Source organism: Sycon ciliatum, chromosome 4 (assembly GCF_964019385.1).
Source record: "Sycon ciliatum chromosome 4, ocSycCili1.1, whole genome shotgun sequence".
In the NCBI taxonomy this organism is placed as follows: domain Eukaryota; kingdom Metazoa; phylum Porifera; class Calcarea; order Leucosolenida; family Sycettidae; genus Sycon; species Sycon ciliatum.
In genome coordinates, this window is record NC_088646.1 from 37,418,616 (window position 1) to 37,442,266 (window position 23,651).

The following is a 23,651-nucleotide window of genomic DNA, read 5'->3' on the forward strand; positions in this document are numbered from 1 at the left end:
TCGGACACACAGTCGCCCACCACCAACGCCCGCTCATTGACTGGCTCAGCATTGGTCGTATGCCCACCGGGTGACGCAACACCAACGGCGGCAACAGGAGTTGGGCCGCGGGGTGAGCTGTTGGTTCCCGCCACACGTTGATCCGCCTCTCGAAGCCCAGAAATCTTCCGATTTAGTCTGGCGTTGGAACTTATTCGTTCTTCGGTAACCACTGCACGTTGAAGAGAACGGATCAATAGGTAGTCCGACTGTGTAAACGTCCACAGTTGCTCTCTAGACTGCTTGTATCGCCTCCCGCGGTAATCTTTCTCTGCGCATTTGTCTTCGATGGCATCGCAGAGAAGACGGCGGCAGTACTGATGTCTCCTGTGTTCTCTGATGGTCTTGTGACTCGTTGATGCTGGCTTCCGCACACAATTCGAAATAAATCTGGGGCTCATGGGGCTCCGTGCTCCCCTCCTAGATCCTGTGCTAGAATTAACACCATAATTATTTGGCATGTACCCTCACTTCGTAGAGCACAACGGCGCGCTCTTCTTCTCCGTGATGTGCACAGTTGCACCTTCTCTCCCCCCCCCCCCCCTCTGTATAGAGGTGACATAACTCGCATCATTTTATTTTTTGGCGCTACACTCTGCGCAACGCCATTCACAGAGCACAATGCGCGCTACCTTCTGCTGCTTCTCCTCCGTGATGTGCTAGTTGCGCCTTTTCTCTCTCTCTGTCATACTAGGTGACATAATTCGCATCTTTTTTGGCGCTACACTCTGCGTATATACTGCTCTTGTGTGGCTTCCACGGTATTCATTGTTATTACCTGATGATGGCCAAGTGCCGAAACGTTGTAAAATAACGGAACTGGTTCGGATGTGATATGCAGCGCTATGGGAATGGGTGTGTCCACCCGAATTCTTTTCACATATTCATAAATGACATATCTTCAATACCCATGAGCTACATTGTATGTGATAATTATATCATTGTATCATCGTTCTAGCTCAATTTCTTTCCCCTGTCATAGTCCTGTTTATCATGTTCAGCATAAGCGAAGTTGTGGATCATGCTTGCATGGTTGACTCCAACGCGTACATGCAAGTAATAATAATATCTTTGGTGTGGCATCATCGATTTCCAGTATGAACACCACCCGATAGCTTGACATGAAAGGTAGCGAGTTACGCGGACGTTTCTTACACGTGAAACGAAAAGATTTGGCGGGTAGTCAGCAAAAAATTAGGTGACGGTCCCTTTAGTCCTAGTACCCTTGGTAACGCTGGTAACCTGGTCTACATTGTATCAGTCATTGAACATGTAGATCCAAACTAGAGCATAGTGCGTTTCAAAAGTCCAGACCTCTGGTTTCAAAAAACCGTTAGGACAGCAACTATACCACATAAAAACTATAGTATCAGTACGACAGTAGCAGATGCTAGGCTGAAAATGGTGGTAAGGGACAGCATGCAGTGATCATGGCTGCAACAGACACAGGGGCCAGAGAAGAGTACAGCAATGATAGCCGGGAACATCAACAATGACGTCACACAGTGATTGAGTGTTTTTAACCCTTTATGGGTCTCACATAAGCGTAAGGGTCGTATGTGACCCAGGGAGTCGTCAAATACCTATAATTTATTTATTTGACGACTCCCTGATGTGACCCTTACAGTAAAATCGCATTTTCTTTGAGTTTTGTTGCTAGGAGACAACTAAAATGGTGCTCCACTCGTAGCTGAGGTCCAAGGCTTTCCAACGGTGTAAAAAACAACCATACTTACCATACAAATTTTTGCAGTATCGATCGACTGAAGTCTGGTGAAATTGGAAAAGACGACCATCCGCCATGCGCGCATTTCGAGATTGGGAGTGCATCTCTTGAAGCCGTGTCAGAAAAGCTTTCTGAGGACACTGACGGCACCAGTCTAGGCTGGATGTCCCTGGAGGATTTCCAGTGTAATGTCGTGAGAAAGAGAGCTCCGTTGAGTCCTCCTAGCTCAAATAAATCGTCCCCGAATGAAGAAATCAAATTTACCAACCAGCGAGGAAGTACAGCAACAGCAACTCTTACAAGGACTTGTCAGGTGCGATCAGCTGATTCGCATGGCCCTGAGAATCACGGCACGCGTGACATCGCGCCTGAGTACTCATCTGAGCGAGAGTGAATCTGACGCGAGCGGCGCTGAGGCGAACGAACCAAAATTGTGATATTGTGGAACTGTTGCTGCTGGTGCATCGCCGATGGCGAGGTTTTGGAGTTCAAGGACGGAATTAGGAGCATATATTCTTCACCAAGACGTAGCGCTTACCTGATTGTTTATCATAGGACTTCAGCTCCATCACGAACTTGGTATGCACTTCGTGCTGTGATTTTTGTGTTTTTTTGTTCGCAATTGTATTTTCTCTCAACTTGAAGGGCTACCACGGGTCATACCCTTGCCTGGACATAGTCATATTTGTGTTTTCTGGACTCGTCCAGGCATACAGATTTTGAAAATATATAGTTTACCCATACCTACAACTCACAGGACTTGAGTTATGGCTCGTTGTTTGTACGCGTGTTTGCGTGACCACCCCTCACATACATTGAGTAAGACCCACAAAGGGTTAAAATAGTAAACGGTTGCAATTAGAATTGGAGGTGGATGGGTGAAGACATGGTGGTGATAACAGCAGTCTCAGCTGCTGGGACACCAAAGGGAGGTGGATGGGTGAAGACATGGTGGTGATAACAGCAGTCTCAGCTGCTGGGACACCAAAGGGAGGTGGTGGATGGGTGAAGACATGGTGGTGATAACAGCAGTCTCAGCTGCTGGGACACCAAAGGGAGGTGGATGGGTGAAGACATGGTGGTGCCGGATAACAGCAGTCTCAGCTGCTGGGACACCAAAGGGAGGTGGATGGGTGAAGACATGGTGGTGATAACAGCAGTCTCAGCTGCTGGGACACCAAAGGGAGGTGGATGGGTGAAGACATGGTGGTGATAACAGCAGTCTCAGCTGCTGGGACACCAAAGGGAGGTGGATGGGTGAAGACATGGTGGTGATAACAGCAGTCTCAGCTGCTGGGACACCAAAGGGAGGTGGATGGGTGAAGACATGGTGGTGCCGGATAACAGCAGTCTCAGCTGCTGGGACACCAAAGGGAGGTGGATGGGTGAAGACATGGTGGTGATAACAGCAGTCTCAGCTGCTGGGACACCAAAGGGAGGTGGATGGGTGAAGACATGGTGGTGATAACAGCAGTCTCAGCTGCTGGGACACCAAAGGGAGGTGGATGGGTGAAGACATGGTGGTGCCGGATAACAGCAGTCTCAGCTGCTGGGACACCAAAGGGAGGTGGATGGGTGAAGACATGGTGGTGATAACAGCAGTCTCAGCTGCTGGGACACCAAAGGGAGGTGGATGGGTGAAGACATGGTGGTGATAACAGCAGTCTCAGCTGCTGGGACACCAAAGGGAGGTGGATGGGTGAAGACATGGTGGTGATAACAGCAGTCTCAGCTGCTGGGACACCAAAGGGAGGTGGTCAACAATTTAAAAAACAAAAACATACTCAAATCTCAGACAGCCAGCTGTTTCCACCTTGTTATATCTCATCAGCAGTGAGCCGATGACAGCAAAAAGAGTAAGGCAATGTCATATGTATTTATTAGCATAGAACCGAGAAATTCCCAGCCTATTTCAACGCATTAACCCCATTCTGCTACTAAGTTCTGGTAAGATCCTCAGTCTTGAATTTGGATACATAATCAAGTCTGCAAAGATATAGGTTGGCTTCTATGAAATCAATGTGGATTGGCTCAACGCACAGAGACATGGTGATCTCAATATCGTTAGTCAAGTTTCAGTAAAGGCTAACGCAAGCGTGTCTTGAAATTAATATTCTTATTGCATTCATGGCGGGAATGAGAGGAGCTTCAAAAACTTCCCTGATTGTCTGCCTTGTATTGAAAAGTCGTAGTTTATCAAGTTATTTTCAAAATTTACTAGCTGCAATTCAAAGTAAATAGCATGTGAGTTTCAAGTGTACTTCAAGACATTAGAAACATCACTGCTATGTGTAAATTCATGATGAAGGAAAATGACACGGGCTGATCACAGTAACACAGGCCAACTGGCAATGAAAACACACAGCGCCCATGATGCCTAGGACGAACGCTCCGGTCACAAGAAGACATCAGGCTCCACGACGCTGACCGGAGGGCGGCCAGGCTGCTAATCTGATCCGGCCGAGGCACTGAGCTGCTGGGGGTCGGAGAGCAGACGCTTGCCCCCCCCCCCCCCCTGCCATCTCTGGACAAGGCCTCATCTCCTGCTTATTGTTTCAAGTACTTAGCATTCCTGGCAAACAAACACAATACAGGTCAAACAGCAGCAGAGTGAACTTCTCATTGTCATGGTACAGTGCACAATGGATGAGCAGAGACCCGGACGAAAGACAGAGACGGAGCACAGCAGCAACACACACACACACACGTTTCTAATAGAACTAGGCTAACTTTTCTTGTAGCTCAACAGTTCACTTGTTACTGTAAAATGGTAAAATGGCTAATTATAGCGTCAGTACCGTAGGTCCATGTCGTGCAATGTTATCGCATGAGCTGATTGTTTTGTGACTGGTGGTGTTAGTGGACATTATAGCGTAACGTGTAGTTCCTGGGTCCTTTTATTTTCTATAAATTAATCCTTGGCTCTCCATCCTAGTCCAATTTAAGCGCAGGTGATATTTTAGTGATTTAAACGAAAGGAGTGTTTTGGCTAAAGTTTTGCCGCGTCAATTGAAATTTAGCAGATACTACTGTACAGTACTAGTCATCTTCTTTTCCTTAAAACTCTGAAACTCGGGTCAATAACATATTTCATTGTCAATTGGTCCTGATTCAGAGAATGCTAATTTCTTTACCCGTTAAAAACTATACGTTCTACAGTATTACAGTGCATTTCAAAACTATAGACGCGTAGGGTTTTTGAAATATTTCAAATTTGGCTGGAACGTTTTGAGAATAGTTTTCGGAATATTGCTCAGGATCGCTCCACAATTGCTCTCAAATAGTTTCTAAACGATTGGATAACAGACGCCCAATTTGGATATTATGCACAAAGTGATCACAGATTTTATGTGGTATAGATGCTGGCATAACGGTTTTTGCCTAGGTACGCGTCTATAGTTTTGAAATGGACTGTAGGCCAATTATCAGATGTTTTGATTGGCGAGTATTTAGCAACTTAGCTTGAACATAGCAAGATCTGTGGTTCAGTGAACAACAATCCCCCCCAACCCCCCCCCCCCCCCAACCCCAACCCAAGAGGGTATTGCAAAACAATTCAACCAGCCCAGGAGCACTCACTAGCTCTGAAGATATTTTCACCTGGCTGAACCACACAATTAGTATATTTGGACGCCACCGAGAATGTTCAAATACAAAAGAAAATTTAGGCCACCAGCCTCACGCTCATTTTCTCCGAAATTCGCCCGCAATCGAACGGCTCCTACACTCCCAGAGAATAAGGTTGACCCTAAAACTACTTCAAACTACGTTTACTCATAATTCGCTACATACACACGGCTAAAACTCTGCCGTGTCCTTGCTGGAGAAAATATATTCACCACCCGGCATTATTGAAATACACATGAATCACGGTGTCCAAAAGCAACCAACCTCTCTCGTCGCCTTCCTCCTCTCCACCGATGAACGGTTCAATCGAGCTAACAAACGCATGCCAGTTGGCAATCTGATCAAGTGTCTTTCCACTGCAGTGCAGAGTGGTAGACAGAACAAAACAGCACAAAACAAAACGAAAAAACTAGAAACAGGTCCACGTTCTATGTAGGGTCGTAACAGAAGAACCTCCCTCGGTGGACAGTAGAGCCCCTCCCTCCAGTGGACACGGTAGAGTTCCCCCCCCCCCCACCCACTGGACAGTATGCCTCCCCCCCCCCCCCCCCGTGGACAGTGCCTGCCCCCCCCCCCCCAGGTCACAGTGCCTGCCACCCCCCCCCCCCCCCCCCAGGTCACAGTGCCTGCCATCCCCCCCCCCCCCCCCCCCCGGGACAGTAGAATCACACCTCGGTGGACAGTAGAGCCTTGAAATGCGATGCAGCATTATGTGATCAAAAAGACCCCCTCACTAAATATGAAGGCAGCGTGTTGTCAGTGTTTCCATTACCCCGAACGCTTCGTTAATGAAAGTGGCTGATTGGTCAGCTCCAAGGCAATGTATTTGACTTCTTTATAAACCTGCGAGGAAAGCCTTCACTAACCCAATGGCACCAAGTGACATGAATTCAGCGTCGTGAACACCGCTTCCACGAGCACCGTGACCACCGCTTCTACTGTCCACACTGGCACAGGCTTCTGCTGCAAGGAAACAGACGGCATGCCATTGGAGTGGCCAAGAGACATGCACACGCACACACCCACACACACACACACATACACACGCACACACGCACACCCACCCACATGCACGCACACATGCACGCACGCGCACGCACGAACCCACCCACCCACCCACCCACCCGCCCGCGCGCACGCACGCACCCACACCCACACCCACCCACCCACCCACCCACACACCCACACACACACACACACACACACACACACACACACACACACACACACACACACACACACACACACACACATGCAGATGCAATGTTTACATGTACACACAGGTGGGCACGCACACACGGTTTGTTGCAGAAGTCTATTGTCGCCACTGAAATGAACATGGTTCATTTCGTACTCGGACGGACCCCTCACTCCTGCAAAATGAAAACAGTTTGCAACGCTGGACACCATAAATCAAGTGCATGTACACGTAGTGCATTGTCGAGCAAGTTACGATTTTCGACCTCCCACCCTCCTCCTCCTCTGCCACGGACGATGTTCGCTTCAGGGCGACAAAATATGACATCGACCCCTTAGCAATTCTATGACAATGTAATGTCGGTTGTCTAGGGCCCAAAACAGAGTCAGAACTGCAGTGTTGGCTGGGATCAAACACCAGCTTGCGGTGAGAAGAGGCTCAACTTTTACATTCTATCCACAGCAGATATGGTCCTGTGCTCATGCAGTGTTCAATACCCGAACGGGAATAGCTACCTCAAAACGAAAATAGAATAGCGTACCGGTTTCCTTGCGACTAAAGGTTGAATGCGAATGCGGCCATCATGCAAAACATCATTTGGAAGTACAGTCAAATCTGTCGTAAGCGACCGCCCCTTGGTGCAAGAAAAAGCGGTCGCTTACGGCAGATGGTCTCTTACGGCAGATGTATGGTAAATCCGGCATACCAGGTATATGCATCCATGTACTCAAATCGACGAGAATAATGTGATTTTTAATATCATTTTATTGGATATTAAACGACGACCATACCCGTATAGCACGCGTATGCGACACGGCAGTAGATCGACACTGCCTGGACTTGAGAGCTACAGCACAGCCTCAGTAGAGGCCAGTGGCCAGTCGATCGCACTTGCAAGACAGCGCATTTTCACACTTTGTACTGGCAAGTACAGTTTCGCACCTTACTGAACCTGGGTCGCGGTCGCTTACAGCAGATTTGAATGCAGCCACGGTGCATGAAATCGCGGTCGCTGGTCGCGCACAGCAGATGGTCGCTCTGGACAGATCAGTTTGTATGTGTAACCGTCGGTGCACGGAAAATCGGTCGCTAACGGTAGATGGTCGCCTACAGCAGAGGTCGCTAACGGCAGATTTGACTGTACCAGATCTGTTTGTATTGTGCATCCAACTAACCTGAAGGAAGAGAGGCCGATCTCGGGTCAAACAGCTTTCCACATGCATCCTGTAGGTATTGCAAGAGACCAAGTACATGCAAGCACATGCCCACGCCCACACGCACACACACACACACACACACACACACACACACACACACACACACCCGCACCCGCACACACACACACACACGCACACCCGCACGCGCATGCACACACACACACACACACACACACACATACATGTAAATACACACGAGCAAAAGCACACATGCATGCAAACACGCACATGCACAAGCCATAATCGCTGAAGTCAGAGTAGGCTCAAAATGGTTATCTCCTCATTAACATGACGGGAATACGTGGCAAGTTTTAAGAAAATAGAGACATGGTGCAACTTTGTGTGTGAAGAATACTTGTCCTGAACAGAGATAAACAGAATTACAACAAGGCCTGGTGGAACTTGTCTCATGGTCCGTGCCCCCCCCCACAAGAACATATGAACCAAAGCTAGCGGCAGGCGCTACTAACGTAACGTCTTTTGCATAGCTGCGGGAATTCAATCAGGTCAAGTCTCTCACCTGGTCAAGGCCCAGCCAGAACATGGCCTGCTCACGGATCATCTGTATATCCGGCTTTGAACGTGTACACAGTGGGTAGTCTTCAGCCACTAGGGTGGAAGCGTCCAAGGCGTGCTCACAGCTTGGCGCGCGGCACGTAGATAAGCCATGCTGTAAACACTCCTCGCCCGATGTTTCTCCGCAGGGGCATGGCAATGTGCTGATCACTTTGACCTGTAGGCCCCACTTCCGTACCACTGTGAGCACGATTGCCCGGACTTCATCCAGCGTAGACGTTCCGCTGCCGCCGTGTCGGCCCTTGCACTCGACGTACACTTGTAAGCCGTAGCGTGTATAGTGCAGGTGCAGCCACGGCCAATCGCTATTCCAGCGAAGGCGAACGCTGCACCGTGACAGCGTGGCAGCCGAGCGCTTGTGTGACTTAAGCAGCACCTCCACCACGCATTGCCAGTACAGGAACACGGGAAAGTGCATCAACTCATCTCGGTTTGCTTGCTCCAAGGACACATAGGCACAGGAACAAGGCGTCTGCGGGTCCGTGCCCATCTCCAGGACGACTGCAGGTACAATAAACTCGTGCTCAGCAGACCTCTCATCCTGCACAATTACCAGGACTGAGAGCCATTCTAGGATTTCAAAAATGAGCTTGAACCCATCACTGCTTGCTCTGACTGCTTGCCACGCCTTAGCATGGTCGCAGTAAGACTGACCCTCGAACATCTTGTTGAGAGCTTTGCGTGCCAGGGACTCCGTCATGAACCCAGAACGATAGCACCGCGCTTCGTGCACTGTGATGTCTCGGTCAGGCTTCATGTAGACAAAGGCATTGACACAGTCCAGGATGAACTGGGGCTCCAGGATGACCGTGTCTTTCAGCTTGAAAGTTGGGAAGTACGCCAGGTGGCCTGCTTCGTGGCAGTACTTCAGCAGCAGCTGTATTTGCCGGTCACTGCAGTCATGTGGAACAGCCTTGACTTGCTTCGCTATGAACTTTGCCTCCTTGAAGGAAATCCAAGGCCAAGTGACCTCCTGCTTGAGCGCGTGTATGCATATGCAGAATCGGAGCCATGGAACAGGGATGTTACGTTGGCTCTTCTGGCAGCGGTCGATGATGGCCTCTCTCAATCGCTGCAGCTCATCTGCTTGTGCTGCACTTCCAGTGGATCTGGTGTTGTCGATTTTGAAGTACGAAGTGTCGTTCCAGACAAGGTTCTGGTACCGCGTACCTTTTATCTTCTCTTGAAGTAGCTTACAAGGATCAGGCAAATCGGTTTTGTTCCACCTGTCACTCTGACACCCCACTACAAACACATCATCTGCAGCACTCTGGTCTGTGCTGCTGTCAGCTTTCGCATTCAGCAGCAGCATGTCGAGCCAGCCGAGCAGCTGGTCTAGGCGAGTCGCATTGGACGGTAGAGTGGCCCGCTCGATACATTCTTCCCGGCTGACCTGAAATTCATCGAACTTGGGAAGGGTCTCTAGAAGATCCAGAGAAGAGTTGTATGTGGCAATGAAGGCTGTGTTTTTGGCCATAAAGAGGGGCTGCACGGATTGGTAGACTTGCTGCCCTCCAAGGTCGCGGAATGTTATGACGGTATAGTTGGGCGTGTTGGCCCGGTCTGAGATGTACTTTACCCGGTCTGCATTGAGAAATCCTGTGATGGTCTCGTGGATTTCCTCGCGCATTGCTGGCCCGTTGCTGCTGCTTCTGCTGCTGCTGCTACTGCTGTCCTCCATAGGTCCTGCATGGGTCCCAGCCACAGGATCCTCTCCTGCTGGGGCTCTCTCTCTGTCATCTTGTGTTGTCTCTTTGTCTTGGGGATGATTCGAAGTGGATGGTTTGCACATCATGGTGATGACGTAGAGTCGACTCAGAGCATCTGGCATGTCTGGGCATTCGATGAATCGACAGTCATCAGTGATGTTTGTAGTTGCGTAGGACGTGCGCATGCCGGGTGTGCTGAGTTCATTCTCATTGTGCATCTTCTCAAGCAACGCCTTCAGCAAGCTGGTCTTTCCAACGCGTGCCGCACCAAGTATTACCACGTGCAGGAAATGGATGACGGTCGTACCGCCCAACCGGGCTGCCTCCTGCTCTGCTGCTTCGAGTTCACTGATACTTGGCAGAACAGCAGTATCTCCTGGGCACAACGATAAGCACAGCACACCACAAAAAATGTTGTGTAACTGCAGGTGACATTTACAGTTTGTTGTTTCTTTTGTATTGTCATGACCCGGATCAGACTCGTCGTGAAAGCGACCATGCATTGAGTTCAGCAGCCAAAAGCTGGGCTCCGAAATATTCTAGAGTTCTGTAAGAACCATGATTAGTCCTACGAAGGATTTGGCACTTTCGTTAGTTGAGCAATCATGGCATACAACTCGTGGCCTCGAGTCACAAGTGTTGTCGTACGGCGGCTACACCTTCAGTACAAGTCGTCAGCATTGTACTCACTACACTGTTGAGCTTGAGGGGACCCTGCTTAGTCCTGCAAGGGAGCTGATACCTTTGTTAGTCGAGCAAGCATGGCACCTCTTCTCGCGTCGTACGACGTAAAGGGTCCTGCAAGTGCTTCGCGCACTGCGGACTCCGTTATCCCTTTTTGGGAGAGGTCACGGCTTGACCGTGCAGCGCCCTACGGGGTAATGAGAGGGAAGAGCCTACGGGGCAGAAGATGAAGGGTGACCCAATCAAGACACCGTACGAAGGCGGCGCGCTCTAGCTGCGGCAACATCCGTCAGCGTACTCCAGGCTCCGTCGCACGATCGCCGTACGAATAACCTCGGACATCACGCATAGTTGTAACTCTTTCATGTAATGTGGGTGAGCGAGCTCCCCGTATTGATTGATCATTCTTTGTACTATATTCTAGTTTGGCTGATTGCACATATTGCACCACTGTTTGTAATATAGAAATAATCCTTACGCATTCTTGCCACTGTATACTTTTGATCACATAATGTAGCATATATAAGGAGCTGTTTTGCTAACATTCATCCTCGATTCTCGGGGAGCTCACTACTCCTCTCGATTCTGAGAGAGTCACTCCGACTCTCTCCTGCTTTGGTCTTTTGACTCTACACACTTGATCTTCGATCTAGTACTGCAATGGTTCAAATAAACACTGTTCAAGTGGAATTAGAAACCTGTCGTTCTATGTGAGCTAGCAACTTGGATGGCGACTATATTGGTCGTCTACCTGGGTAGCCACTAGACTGATCTAAGCCAAGTCACAAACCCGCCAAGCGCGGCCATGACATTTGGTGCTGTGACCAGGATCCAAGTTGCGTCTTGCTGTTGCTCCGGCAGAGTAGTCGTAACTCGGTGTGCACTGGTCCATGCTGAACTCTGAGCTCTTGTTTACTCGAGCACGCAGAGGTGTGAATTTGATGTCGATTTCACGAGGCTGCATGCAGTTCTCAAGTGGATTCGGAAGCGAACTGTTTTGTTCTGTTCTGGCCTTGGTCCGTTCAGTTGAACACTCTGTCTGAGTGCGTGCACATGGAACGTAGACTCGTTCTGTTCTGTATACATGTAGCTGTTGCTATCAGTTGGCGTGCCAACTAATTACTTACTTGCTCCGGAAGACCTGGCGAAAGTCGGTTATGCCGCTGACAAGAGTTTCGACTCCTGCACCAATTGTTGGTCGGAGGTATGTGTCAGATGCACTCGCTTTGCGGTGTGGACGGTGCATTGTTCGAACCCACAGAGGTTCTTGCAAGGACGTGCAGTGAGGAAACTCTGCTGTTTTGTCAGCGCTTGCACAGAAACTGCTCGAGAGGCGAAATGCTTTTAGACTTTTAGAGTCGTCTTGCAGTGGCAGGATCGATGACTGCATGAAGCTTAGCTTCTACGTTGCCCTCAGCTGCAGTTGAGGAGTGTTGCTGTTCTTTTGAACTTTGACGGTTCAAAAACAGTCAAGAGGACTATGTCCTTGTCGTGTGACGGAGTCACGAAGCCAGATTTTGAAACTGGGCGCACCAGTTGAGATGCTGGCTGAAACGATGATACAGTAACAAGTTCTGCAGAGAGCTTGAACAACTGCTGATTTGAGTTCGTTGATGCGGATCTCGAATGTTTTGATTGGAGTGTGATGGAAATCACTAGTGAGCTGATGCCCACCTGAAACCAGCATTTCTGTGTTGGACGATGCCTGTTTGGTGTCGGATATGTCGCGACGTCCGCACCCTGTGGTGTTTCGTCACGTACTGAGTATGATGTTGGTTACTGGTTCTGACATTGGACGCGGTGTGCTGTCCCAATTCCTTGCGAGATCATTTCGGGTGATGGAGCATTGCATTTTAAAGCTTCTAAAGCTGACGTCGTTCCGCCAAGCCATGATGGTGATGGCAAACGAGAGCACGTTCTTCGCTTGAGAGGCGTGAAGTGATACCCCCATTTTCGGAGGTGACGGTTAACGCCGTGCTAGACACGTCGGACGGATTGCCGACCTGTGCCTTGACGATACCTGATGGGTGTTTTCAAGAAATGAATGATGTCATGATGGCGCATGCGCTAGTGAGCCCTACGGTGGATGGTGTTCCCGTACGGGTGTTAAATTACTCTGACGAGGCAGTGGCTCTAGAGAGGGCAATGCAGATTGGTCGGTTGGAACCAATATCTGAAGTCATGAGTATCATGACCGAAGACACTATGGCCGATTGCCAGAGAGAGGAATCAGCTCAATTAGCTGAGACAGAGGACTCCCTCGGGGTCTGGAAGCAGTTGCGCATTGGCGCAGATTGTCCCGCTCTAACTCCCGGCTGTGGTAGTGACGAGCTGGTCTCAGTCAAGTTGCCCACTGTTGGTGGTAGGGATGAGCCGGACTCAATCCAGCCCACGGCGGCGGGTGGAGGAAGAGATGGACAATCTGGTATCTCCTGCGAGGAGATCCACTGCTTGCAAGCCTTAGTGCTTCGGTATCAAGATGCGTTCGCTTTGAACCCATCTGAGCTACACTACAAAATTGAGACACGTGATCGTGGTCCTGTTGCACAGGCTACTAGGCGTATGCCATTGTGTCTGTCCTTGCTGGCAGCAATGAACCTACCGTGGAAGTCTTGGCGAGGTCGCCAAGGTCTTTTGTAATGGGTGGAGTGTGGGTGGAACCGATTCGTTGGATACCACCAAATCTATGAAATGGCTCCTGGAGCTCTGCAGCAGTTTTTGTACTGAACCGGATACCTACTTGGTAGAAGGGTGTGTCGACCACACGTTATGGCCTATGGTCTACATTCATCTGAGATGACACGAAATGGCGAACTGTCATACGTATACGCTTTGCGTGAAGATTTGCAACGTGCATTTAGTTGTACATGACAAGCTGCGTGTTGATCATCAGCACCAGGCTCATCTCTACGATAGTGGAGCAGTACCAGTTTCATTTTGAAGTTGGAATTTTTTTCATGGAAATGTCCCGCCTGTGGAGCCACATTTCGTACTCTATGCCCGTACCTGTTACGGTGCAGAACCAGTTGGCTTGGCCAACGAGAGCTGGGCGGTTACCGTCACGACTCGCTGACTTTAACGTTAGCCTTTGAGATCACGGGGACGTGATTCTTGAGAGGCCGGGGAATTGTCATGACCCGGATCAGACTCGTCGTGAAAGCGACCATGCATTGAGTTCAGCAGCCAAAAGCTGGGCTCCGAAATATTCTAGAGTTCTGTAAGAACCATGATTAGTCCTACGAAGGATTTGGCACTTTCGTTAGTTGAGCAATCATGGCATACAACTCGTGGCCTCGAGTCACAAGTGTTGTCGTACGGCGGCTACACCTTCAGTACAAGTCGTCAGCATTGTACTCACTACACTGTTGAGCTTGAGGGGACCCTGCTTAGTCCTGCAAGGGAGCTGATACCTTTGTTAGTCGAGCAAGCATGGCACCTCTTCTCGCGTCGTACGACGTAAAGGGTCCTGCAAGTGCTTCGCGCACTGCGGACTCCGTTATCCCTTTTTGGGAGAGGTCACGGCTTGACCGTGCAGCGCCCTACGGGGTAATGAGAGGGAAGAGCCTACGGGGCAGAAGATGAAGGGTGACCCAATCAAGACACCGTACGAAGGCGGCGCGCTCTAGCTGCGGCAACATCCGTCAGCGTACTCCAGGCTCCGTCGCACGATCGCCGTACGAATAACCTCGGACATCACGCATAGTTGTAACTCTTTCATGTAATGTGGGTGAGCGAGCTCCCCGTATTGATTGATCATTCTTTGTACTATATTCTAGTTTGGCTGATTGCACATATTGCACCACTGTTTGTAATATAGAAATAATCCTTACGCATTCTTGCCACTGTATACTTTTGATCACATAATGTAGCATATATAAGGAGCTGTTTTGCTAACATTCATCCTCGATTCTCGGGGAGCTCACTACTCCTCTCGATTCTGAGAGAGTCACTCCGACTCTCTCCTGCTTTGGTCTTTTGACTCTACACACTTGATCTTCGATCTAGTACTGCAATGGTTCAAATAAACACTGTTCAAGTGGAATTAGAAACCTGTCGTTCTATGTGAGCTAGCAACTTGGATGGCGACTATATTGGTCGTCTACCTGGGTAGCCACTAGACTGATCTAAGCCAAGTCACAAACCCGCCAAGCGCGGCCATGACAGTATTACTAGCAAGAAATCATACAGTACAGGCAACAGGAATGCAAAACAAGTGAGAGTGCATCTTCACTGCATGCACTCGTATTATGAGAAAGCCCGCTTGAGTCCCGATTTGACGGTGTGTCTGAAAGTCATTGCTTCCCGCACAATAACCACTCCATCACCAGAATATTGGCAGACAGGAGACACCTGCTATGGTGTTGCTACAGTTGAGGCACTGGGTTTTAGAGTCCAGGGGCGTCACACACGGTACCACCAGTACCACCATGCTTGTACCACTTTTCGCACCGGATGCTGCGCCCAATTCATCCAAAAAACAAGCAATAAAAGAGCACTAAAATGTGACCTGTTCACCCAATAATCACTATTTACCAGTGTTGCAAAGAATAGCAAATCACGAACGAATATTCTAACAAAATATGCACAGTACGAACGAATATTCTACTATTCTACCCATACAGACGAGCCCCTTTCAGCACACTATGCTTCCTTGTTTATTTGAGCCAGCGCGTGCTAAGACATGACCACAGCTTTTGTGGAAAAAGTCGAGAAAATCGCGATTTGAATTCCGCGACAAAAAAATGCAAAGTTCTCCTCGGTAGACTGGACTGTTCTGGATGTAACTCTTTGTTGCAAGTACATGAAAATTTATTCGTTTCAGTTTGGAGTCTCCTAAAATGGATCATCAACGATGTATCGAAGGAAGAGCCTAATATACTTCGGAGCGGAAGAAGACGACATCCTCGCGTTCCATGCGCAGGATGAACTATTTTGTGGACTTGCTTCGGAAACAGAAGTCTCAAGTCTCTCAAACTCTCCAACACGGAGCTAGCTTTACGATCCGACATCACGAATTTCTACTGACTCGAAACTAAGCAAAGCTGACTCATACGATTCGAAACTAACCAGGAACTGCTACAAACTATGAAGAAGAACATAAGTATTTCTTGCGATGGTGCAAGCTACAAACGGCGCGTAAGTCAAATTGGGCAGAATTAGCGGTAAGCGACAATATGTTGACGATGTCGTTTGTTGCTCAATTGCAGTGACTGTTGCACATTCTACGATGCAAGAACGCAGCGAGCGTGCTGCGATGAGCGAATTAAGCCATTGTACGGAAAGTTGTACACAAAGTGTAACATTTCGAACATTCGACCTCTGACTCGCATGTTCGAATATTCTGTGCAATCGAAGATATTCAATTATTCGAATATTCGCTGCAACACTGCTATTTTACCCTCGGGCTTTTTTGATGCCATTCAACGAAAAGTGTAGTGGATAGTCACTACTGGAGGGTTCATAAAGGCACATTTGTCTGTTGTGAAGTCGGGGGGTTTGCCCCGTGCATTGAATTTTGCATGGCAAGACAAATTCGGAAAATGCAAAATGAGTTACGGGGTAACTGTTTCCCATGCCCCCCCCCCCCTACTATTTTGACCTGGCTAGAACCCTGCCATCATATCTTCTTGCTAATGGTACTACTTGGGGACATACAGCTCTATTGCTTCCAACTGGACATTTGCTTCGTTAGTTGCTGCTCATCATGAGCAAGTTGCTGCTAGCAGTCTAGCATTGCTTGCCAGTTCTTCGAGCTCTTGCATTACGAGACCAGTTACTCAAAGTAACACATTGTCTCCAAAGCCAGTCGTTGTTGCCCTGACTGAGTGTGAATATGTGAGGAATTGGATGCTAAATAGTATTCCAACCAGTGATGCACACTAACCCAGTTTTCAAGAACGAATACTCTATCAAATACCAAATCTTTCAACCAACGAATATTCTAGTATTCGTTGAAATTTGTTGACGGCCCAGAAACTTCCGCATTGCGTCTGCGCTTTTCGCCTGGGACACCTTCGCATCCGTGGCAGCTACAGCCGTCGAGCAAGTAACATGCCATCGGGGAAGATTTTCCCACATTGAGCTCGTAGTCGAGCCATTGAACTTGAGCTTCGTCTCGCAGAGTTTGCATTTAACTTTTGCGCCTCCATCAACTTTCTCGGAGTGCTCCTAAACGGAGCTGCTACGACCAGCTGTACCAGAAGCCATCACAAAAAAACAAACTGGATGTCCAGAACGTTCTTCAAAGTTAAAGAGAGGGGTGAGTTGGACCGAACTAAAGTAGTAAAGAAGAAGGCATTATGGGTTCCCACTTCGCAACAGTACATTATATGCACTGTACTCGTACAACTACACGTGCTCTTCACAACTGTACTACAGTGCCGGCACTGTATTGTTACTACTACTAACTGTTTGGTGCGCGCTCACACAGGCCGGATTCATCAAGTACACGTACGGTAACCGCTGTACTGTAATCTGTAGCACACGGCTGTTTTTTTGTGCGATTTCATGCCACTTTACAATATGGCCGCCGAAAGTCTCGATCGGGCTTCAATGGCAAGAAAATTTGAATTTTCAAATCGCCAGAACCCAAGTAGGCCATGGTTTCCCGTGGATTTTGGTGACTGGTTAGCCCGGACAGCCTTGGGGACACGCTAATCACGTGCGTCTTGTTTCAAGCTTTCCGCTCGTAACTCACATGCCTGCCTTTCCTTCAAGAAACATTTGTTCTGCGTCGTGCAACTTTCGCGTCACTCTGAAGTACTCCTTGTGTCGTCGCTGTCAAACTCGGCCCCGAGAAGCCTTTCCTGGATTTTTTCCAGGCTAGATTGCAATTTTCCCAGGTAGAGGACTATCCTCTGGTTGTTTTCCCGGAGTGTCGTTGTTGTTCGCGCATGAACTTCTGAGTTCGGGAGGCGGGTCAGGAACCTGCTTTCTCTTGATGCGGAAGACAAATGGCGTGGCCCTTTAGTTGCTGTTGAGTCTAGAAGGCTGCTTCCTGCTGTAAATTGCTTAGTTGGAATGTGGGATATTGTAGAAGAAGACAGCAGCCGGCCAAGTGAGCTGGAAATTGTGATATCTCTCATATTGTGCGTTGAACGAGTACGAAATGTCCAATTTGAATATTGTACACGCGCGCACGCCAAGCAGAGGCCGATGATCACAGGGCCGGTCAATCTCTGGACTACCAGGAGTAGTTTTGAGCAAGTTTGAAGCGGAAAGACAGTTAACTGGGCAGGCCAGGACGCCTTCCCACCCTTTTTCTCTCTCAAATTACCTAAAAGTTGAGTATCTCGCTCGAGCGCTTTCTCTTGGATTCGCTTCCCAAATCGTGAAACCTCGCGAGGAGCGACATGAGTTTCTTCCAAAAACGCAAACTCATCGCGTATATGCTATGCACTATTCGTACAATGTTACATAAATCGCACGGAACGACGCCATACTTATAAATGCCTGTGCTGGAACAGCCGTGAGCAGCGGCCATAGCTCTACTGCCGTTAGCGCAGGGTCCACATGTACTCGTACAAAACTAGCATGCATGCCACACATAGAACATGATTGTACAGCTCTTCGAACGAACTTTATTACTATTCGACTATTCGTGTGCATCACTGGTCATGACTTGTAATTTTTTGGCGGAAAAGAAGTTTGAGAATTGATTTGTCACTTACCTGCCTGCAGCTGCTTGGCCTCCTTCATAGAGAGTCAGAAAAAACAGAGGCACAAATCACACATATGTGTTTTACATGCTCTCTCTCTCTCTCTCTCTCTCTCTCTCTCTCTCTCTCTCTCTCTCTCTCTCTCTCTCTCTCTCTCTCTCTCTCTCTCTCTCTCTCTCTCTCTCTCTCTCTCTCTCTCTCTCTCTCTCTCTCGCGCTCTCTCTCTCTCTCTCTCTCTCTCTCTCTCTCTCTCTCTCTCTCTCTCTCTCTCTCTCTCTCTCTCTCTCTCGCTCTCTCTCTCTCTCTCTCTCTCTCTCTCTCTCTCTCTCTCTCTCTCTCTCTCTCTCTCTCTCCCTCCCTCTCTGTCTCTGTCTGTCTGTCTGTCTGTCTGTCTGTCTGTCTGTCTGTCTGTCTGTCTCTCTCTCTCTTAGTTCCGTATTGTATTTTCCGGAACATAAGCCGCAATTTAACCCTTTACCGGCAGCCCCATACTTGAATGCGTCAACGTTGACGCATTCGACAGGCATACAAAATCATGCCTGGCATGACGGGAAGCATCAGCCCACGGGGATTTCCCGTGGCCCTCAAACGGCCTAGGTATGATCCTATCGGTAGCTGAAGAGATCCACGCGTGTCCCATTTGATTTCATTGAGAACTGCGCGATCGAAAACTTACGGAAATACACGCGCGCCGACAATGCCGTCCGCCTCCGTCAAAACATCGTCGGGTGCATTTTCTCTTGCGCAGTGAGTTCCTTTCGTCCTCGGATGACTTCTCCGACGACGACCTAGCAGTCATTCGCTCTGGGACCGACGACAGATAGATAAATACTTCGTTCCAGCCGCCGATGCAAGCGAATTTCAAATTACGGAGCGGTGCGCACGCCAAGTAAATTCTCACGCAAATATGGGGAGCGCCAGCCGCTGAAGACGATGTCGTCGTGATGTAACTGGAAGAATCTGATGGTGCTTGTGGTGGGGAAGCCATGGAGAGCGATTCCCGTGTCGACAGTCTCCCAGAGACGGAATTTTAGCCCATCGACTTTCTACGTACCTGAGTGACGGCAGCGCAGCGCGGCTTGCGTACGACCTTACGGAGCTTTCCGACAGCGATTCTGGGGCGATGCTGCTCTCATTTGCGAGCGAGGCATGGCCACTGAAGTTTGTGATGGCTATGGCGTTTGTTTCCGCTCCGAAGTCGACTTGTTTTGGCAGTATCATGTCAATGTCGGAACTCTGACGATTTGCATGTGTACAATTTCCGTGTTTAGACGTAGAGGTGCCAATTTAGCAGCGTATGTGTGTGGTATCAGAAAATAAATTTTTCCATGGTCAAGAAGTAGTACTAGACTTCCAATAAAACATAACTTGCACATACAAAATGTGGCCTCGTTGTGAGTTATTGGTATCGTTCTAAATGTTATGGATTTCATATACAAAAGTAACTTGCCGGTAAAGGGTTAAGCACTTGTAATCCCCCCAAAAATAAATGTCGGTGTGGCTTATACTACCATAGTGAAATGAACTGTGATATACAGGATAGATGTGGGTTTTTCGTGACAAAAATGACAGAACAAAAATGACAGAACAAAAATGACAGGACAAAGATGAACCTAGAGGCGACGAGATGAACAAGGAACTCACGGCACAGGGTAAGCCCGAAGTTTCTGGTTTCAGACCGTGTTATATTTTGAAAATACCAGGGGATTTCCCTTTAGCACGGGGCACGCCTGATGGGCATAAAAAAGTGCATGGACCTCAGCTTTTCAGAGCAGTAAGAATCGTGAAAATCGGTTGAGTTTGAGCAAGAAGCTGAAAAAAAATGCTAGATTGAGTTGTTGTGGCGTTTCCAAGGCATGATACGGGAGTTTGTAAAGGACATGGAAGTGGCCCTGATGAGCCTATCGAGCTGAGAGTTGTCAGGATGGATTTGTTTGAAATTGTGACATGCATTATACAGTATGACAGGATATACAGGCAGGAGCTGTATAGGCTGAATTTTAATGGGGCCGAAAAGGATTTTGGCCTGCGGATGCTGAAATTTAAAACGTGCTGAGAATTTGTAGACTTACAGTATCCAGTGTCCAGTATCACAGTAGTAGATATCAAACTCAACTCACTTACTAAAGCCACAAGTCGCGAAGATACTCAAGGCAAGATGCAAACTGGAATAATTCACTGGAGCTGGTTGTCGTCGCAGTGATTTCCAAGTGTCCATTGTACACAGCACGTCCAGCATAGTGCTTGCATTTAGCTCCAACTCTGGCAACAGAGCGACAGGCGAAGCCCTATCCATTTATCAACTGGGCCGTGCGGATACGACTTTGAGTTTGGCATGGGAGTGGCTACACATTTTCCCCTGTTACAGTAAATATCGGATATAACGTGCCCCTTTGATTTTCGAAAATTTATCACTATATCCGGTGCATCACTATAGCCGATTTGCATGTTTGACCGACACATGGCACATGACTGCACATGAAATGATGCGTACACGCTGGAAAAAGCATGCTGAAAGTGCATGCATGCTCCGCGGACTGAGTACCGGTGCATGACACAGAGCAGTGCATGGCAGTGCAGTACGAGTACAGACTGTACATTGTACTTCGATACATCATGTGGCATGGCTGCTTCTTCAGCGTGTTCTCCAAACAAAAAAAGCCTGAGCTGGATCCGTACTCGCGTACTCGGTGTCCAACGAGTTTCGTAGAGCCAGAAATAGACATGAGTGGCTGTGTACGTACACAGCCACTCATGTCCGTGAGTTGGCAACATCATCGTGAGAGGCAACACAGCCAGAAACGGACAAAAAGCGTGCAGAAAGACACAGAAAAGGACAATACCATACAAAGGGAGCGAGGGGTAGCGCAGCCAGAAAAGGACATGTGTGTGCAGGTAAAATAATGGGTTGGTGCAAAAAGAGATCATGAGTACGTCGAAAAAAACAATTGTTTTGTGATCATCACTCTTGATCATTATATGCGATATTTTCCTGTACATTTGATATGGTTTGCTTCCTAAAGTCCATCACAATAAGCGATATATCGGTATAGCCGATAATAGTGTATATAGTGATATTTCAGCTGTATTTTTTCTGATTTGATTTTGATTTTGACGTGTTCTATCACTATAACCGGTATATCATTATATCCGGTCACTTTATAAACGATACTTACTGTACTAGTGCAGCAGTTTTGCCGCGCCCATCATCATCATCATCCTAACCCCAGTTGTCGTTCAGGACCGTACGGGTTCGTCGTATCAGTGTTGAAAGAGCAGCGGTTGTCACTGCTGGGCAGACGAGATGGCCCATCCGCTATGCGGGCCATACCGCGTGGGAATCATTGTAATGTCACGGTTCGCGAGTTGCGCAAACGTTGCGCTTGGCAATTTGGCCAGAGCAGTTCGTTAGAAATCGTGGCCACCGTTATCAGAAATCTCGGTGGCAGTTCCGAATTCACCCCGCGTCTCCAGAGCAGACTTGATAGCGTAGCTGATCATCCGGAAGACCATTTATCAGTCGGGATGGTACTTGTCCATCGGATCACTGTTGGCAGAGCAGCTGTTGCTACCGCCGAGGGGACGAGACGCTCCTGCTGCGCGGGAGTGCGGTGAGGAACATTCGACATACCACGTAACCAACGGAGAGCAGTTTTCAATGCCTCTGAATTCTGACTACTACAAGGTGCTTTGGTGCACCCTGCCCCGCAGGTTCTGACACCACTGTCGCCTGTGGGTGACATTGAATAGCGGCAGCAAATTGCTTTCTGTTGATATGGTTGGTCAATATTCACTACCTACCCTCGCCCCGCCGGGGGCAAGTCATGGTTGCCGGGTGCACGCACGCATTCATGCCGACGTATCTGTGCCTGTCATGCTATACTTTCTGTCCGGAATATGTTGAACAAAAAATGCCTGCGTGCCCCTTTTGACGCCCGATCAGTACATTACGGCTTGTGCTTCTATTTGTTCCGCACTCACCACCGGCCTATGAACTCGCTGGTCGACGCTTTGTTCTGGAGTCTAGTTTTGTTTGCATTGAACACCTCATTAACAATTCATTCGCGCGGCGGCCGCCTGCGTCAACTCTATGGCTCACTGGCCGAGAGTGAGATGGCACCTCGGTGTGGTGATAAGACGTGGTATATCTTGACGCTGTGCACATAACATTGCCTGGCCAGGACTACCAGTATGCTGGCTGATAGCGTGGGCAACCCACCCTGTCCTGGATTGACCATCAGTCTACTACCGTCGCCTCGTTCAGTGTTACCTGGGCCCTTCTCTTTTTGGGGAAACTTGGCCAACAAACCAATGTGCTCAAAGGCTCGCTGACAATGTTGTGCAAGTTTGCGCCCACAACCGCCACGCGTCCCACCAAGATAAATCGGGCAGGAGGAAAGTGCTCTATGGCTTGGATCCCCAGCTTGCACGTGCATACGCACCAGATGCGATCTGGAGGCGCATTATGCATGGCTCAGCGCCGGGCAGGCTAGTAGCCAATAGAATGAGCTAACCTGGAACTGATGGCCACCGTTTGCACTTTTCCAGGCCAGTATCAGTGTTAGTGATTGGTATGTGGGCCAACGCCAGCATCTTAGAGCAGTGTGAGCGCGTAGTCAGCAGGTATGGCAGTGGTGAGGATATGGACGTGTGCTGTACCTATGTGCATGTACACGTGGCAGGCGCGTATGCTATCGGGTCAAGTGATGGATGAGATGCAGAAGTACGGGTGGTGAGAGTTTGTGACTACTGCTAGAGTGGCTAAGGCGAAAGCAGCCATCAGGGCTGGGCAAGATGGCCTGTTCGCTGGTTCGGTATGTGCTTTTGTAGGCCGACAGGCTGTATGCGGTATTGGCGACGATCGGGCCAGTAGGTGGGCTCAAGCGAGCAGCTTGTAGTGGTCTACAGGCGTTTATTCTCTGTCACATGAATGCGAGGCGGTCGAGAGAATGCTGGTGCGTGCTTATGAGCATGTGCGTGTCGGTGAGTGTGTGGGCGTTCTTGGCGAGCTTGTATGAGGTTATATGCCTGTGTAGGAAGAGAATATGCGGATGTGTACGAGGCGAGAGAGTTCTCGTGGATACTGTGAAAGCCACAGTTTATACTGCTTTGCTAGCCGGTACCGTGTACCCTGGTCAGAGCAATTGATGAGGTAGCGGCGGCATCATATGAATATGCATAGGTATAATGCGGAGGGTACAAATACACCTTCCGTAG

At 48.8% G+C, this 23,651-nt stretch overlaps 1 protein-coding gene across 1 annotated transcript in view; it reads right to left on the bottom strand.

Moving 5' to 3' along the window:
* Window positions 1-3,568: 3,568 nt before the first annotated feature.
* LOC135815988 (uncharacterized) overlaps window positions 3,569-23,651 on the bottom strand; it is a 33,711-nt gene continuing 13,628 nt past the window's right edge. Inside the window, exons 5-10 of the mRNA XM_065329344.1 lie at window positions 18,447-18,468; window positions 8,328-10,468; window positions 7,766-7,814; window positions 6,259-6,352; window positions 5,657-5,748; window positions 3,569-4,337 (exon numbers count right to left, since the gene is read on the bottom strand). Coding sequence (XP_065185416.1) covers window positions 4,321-4,337; window positions 5,657-5,748; window positions 6,259-6,352; window positions 7,766-7,814; window positions 8,328-10,468; window positions 18,447-18,468 — 2,415 coding nt within the window. The 3' untranslated portion in view covers window positions 3,569-4,320. The remainder of the gene's footprint in view (window positions 4,338-5,656; window positions 5,749-6,258; window positions 6,353-7,765; window positions 7,815-8,327; window positions 10,469-18,446; window positions 18,469-23,651) is intronic.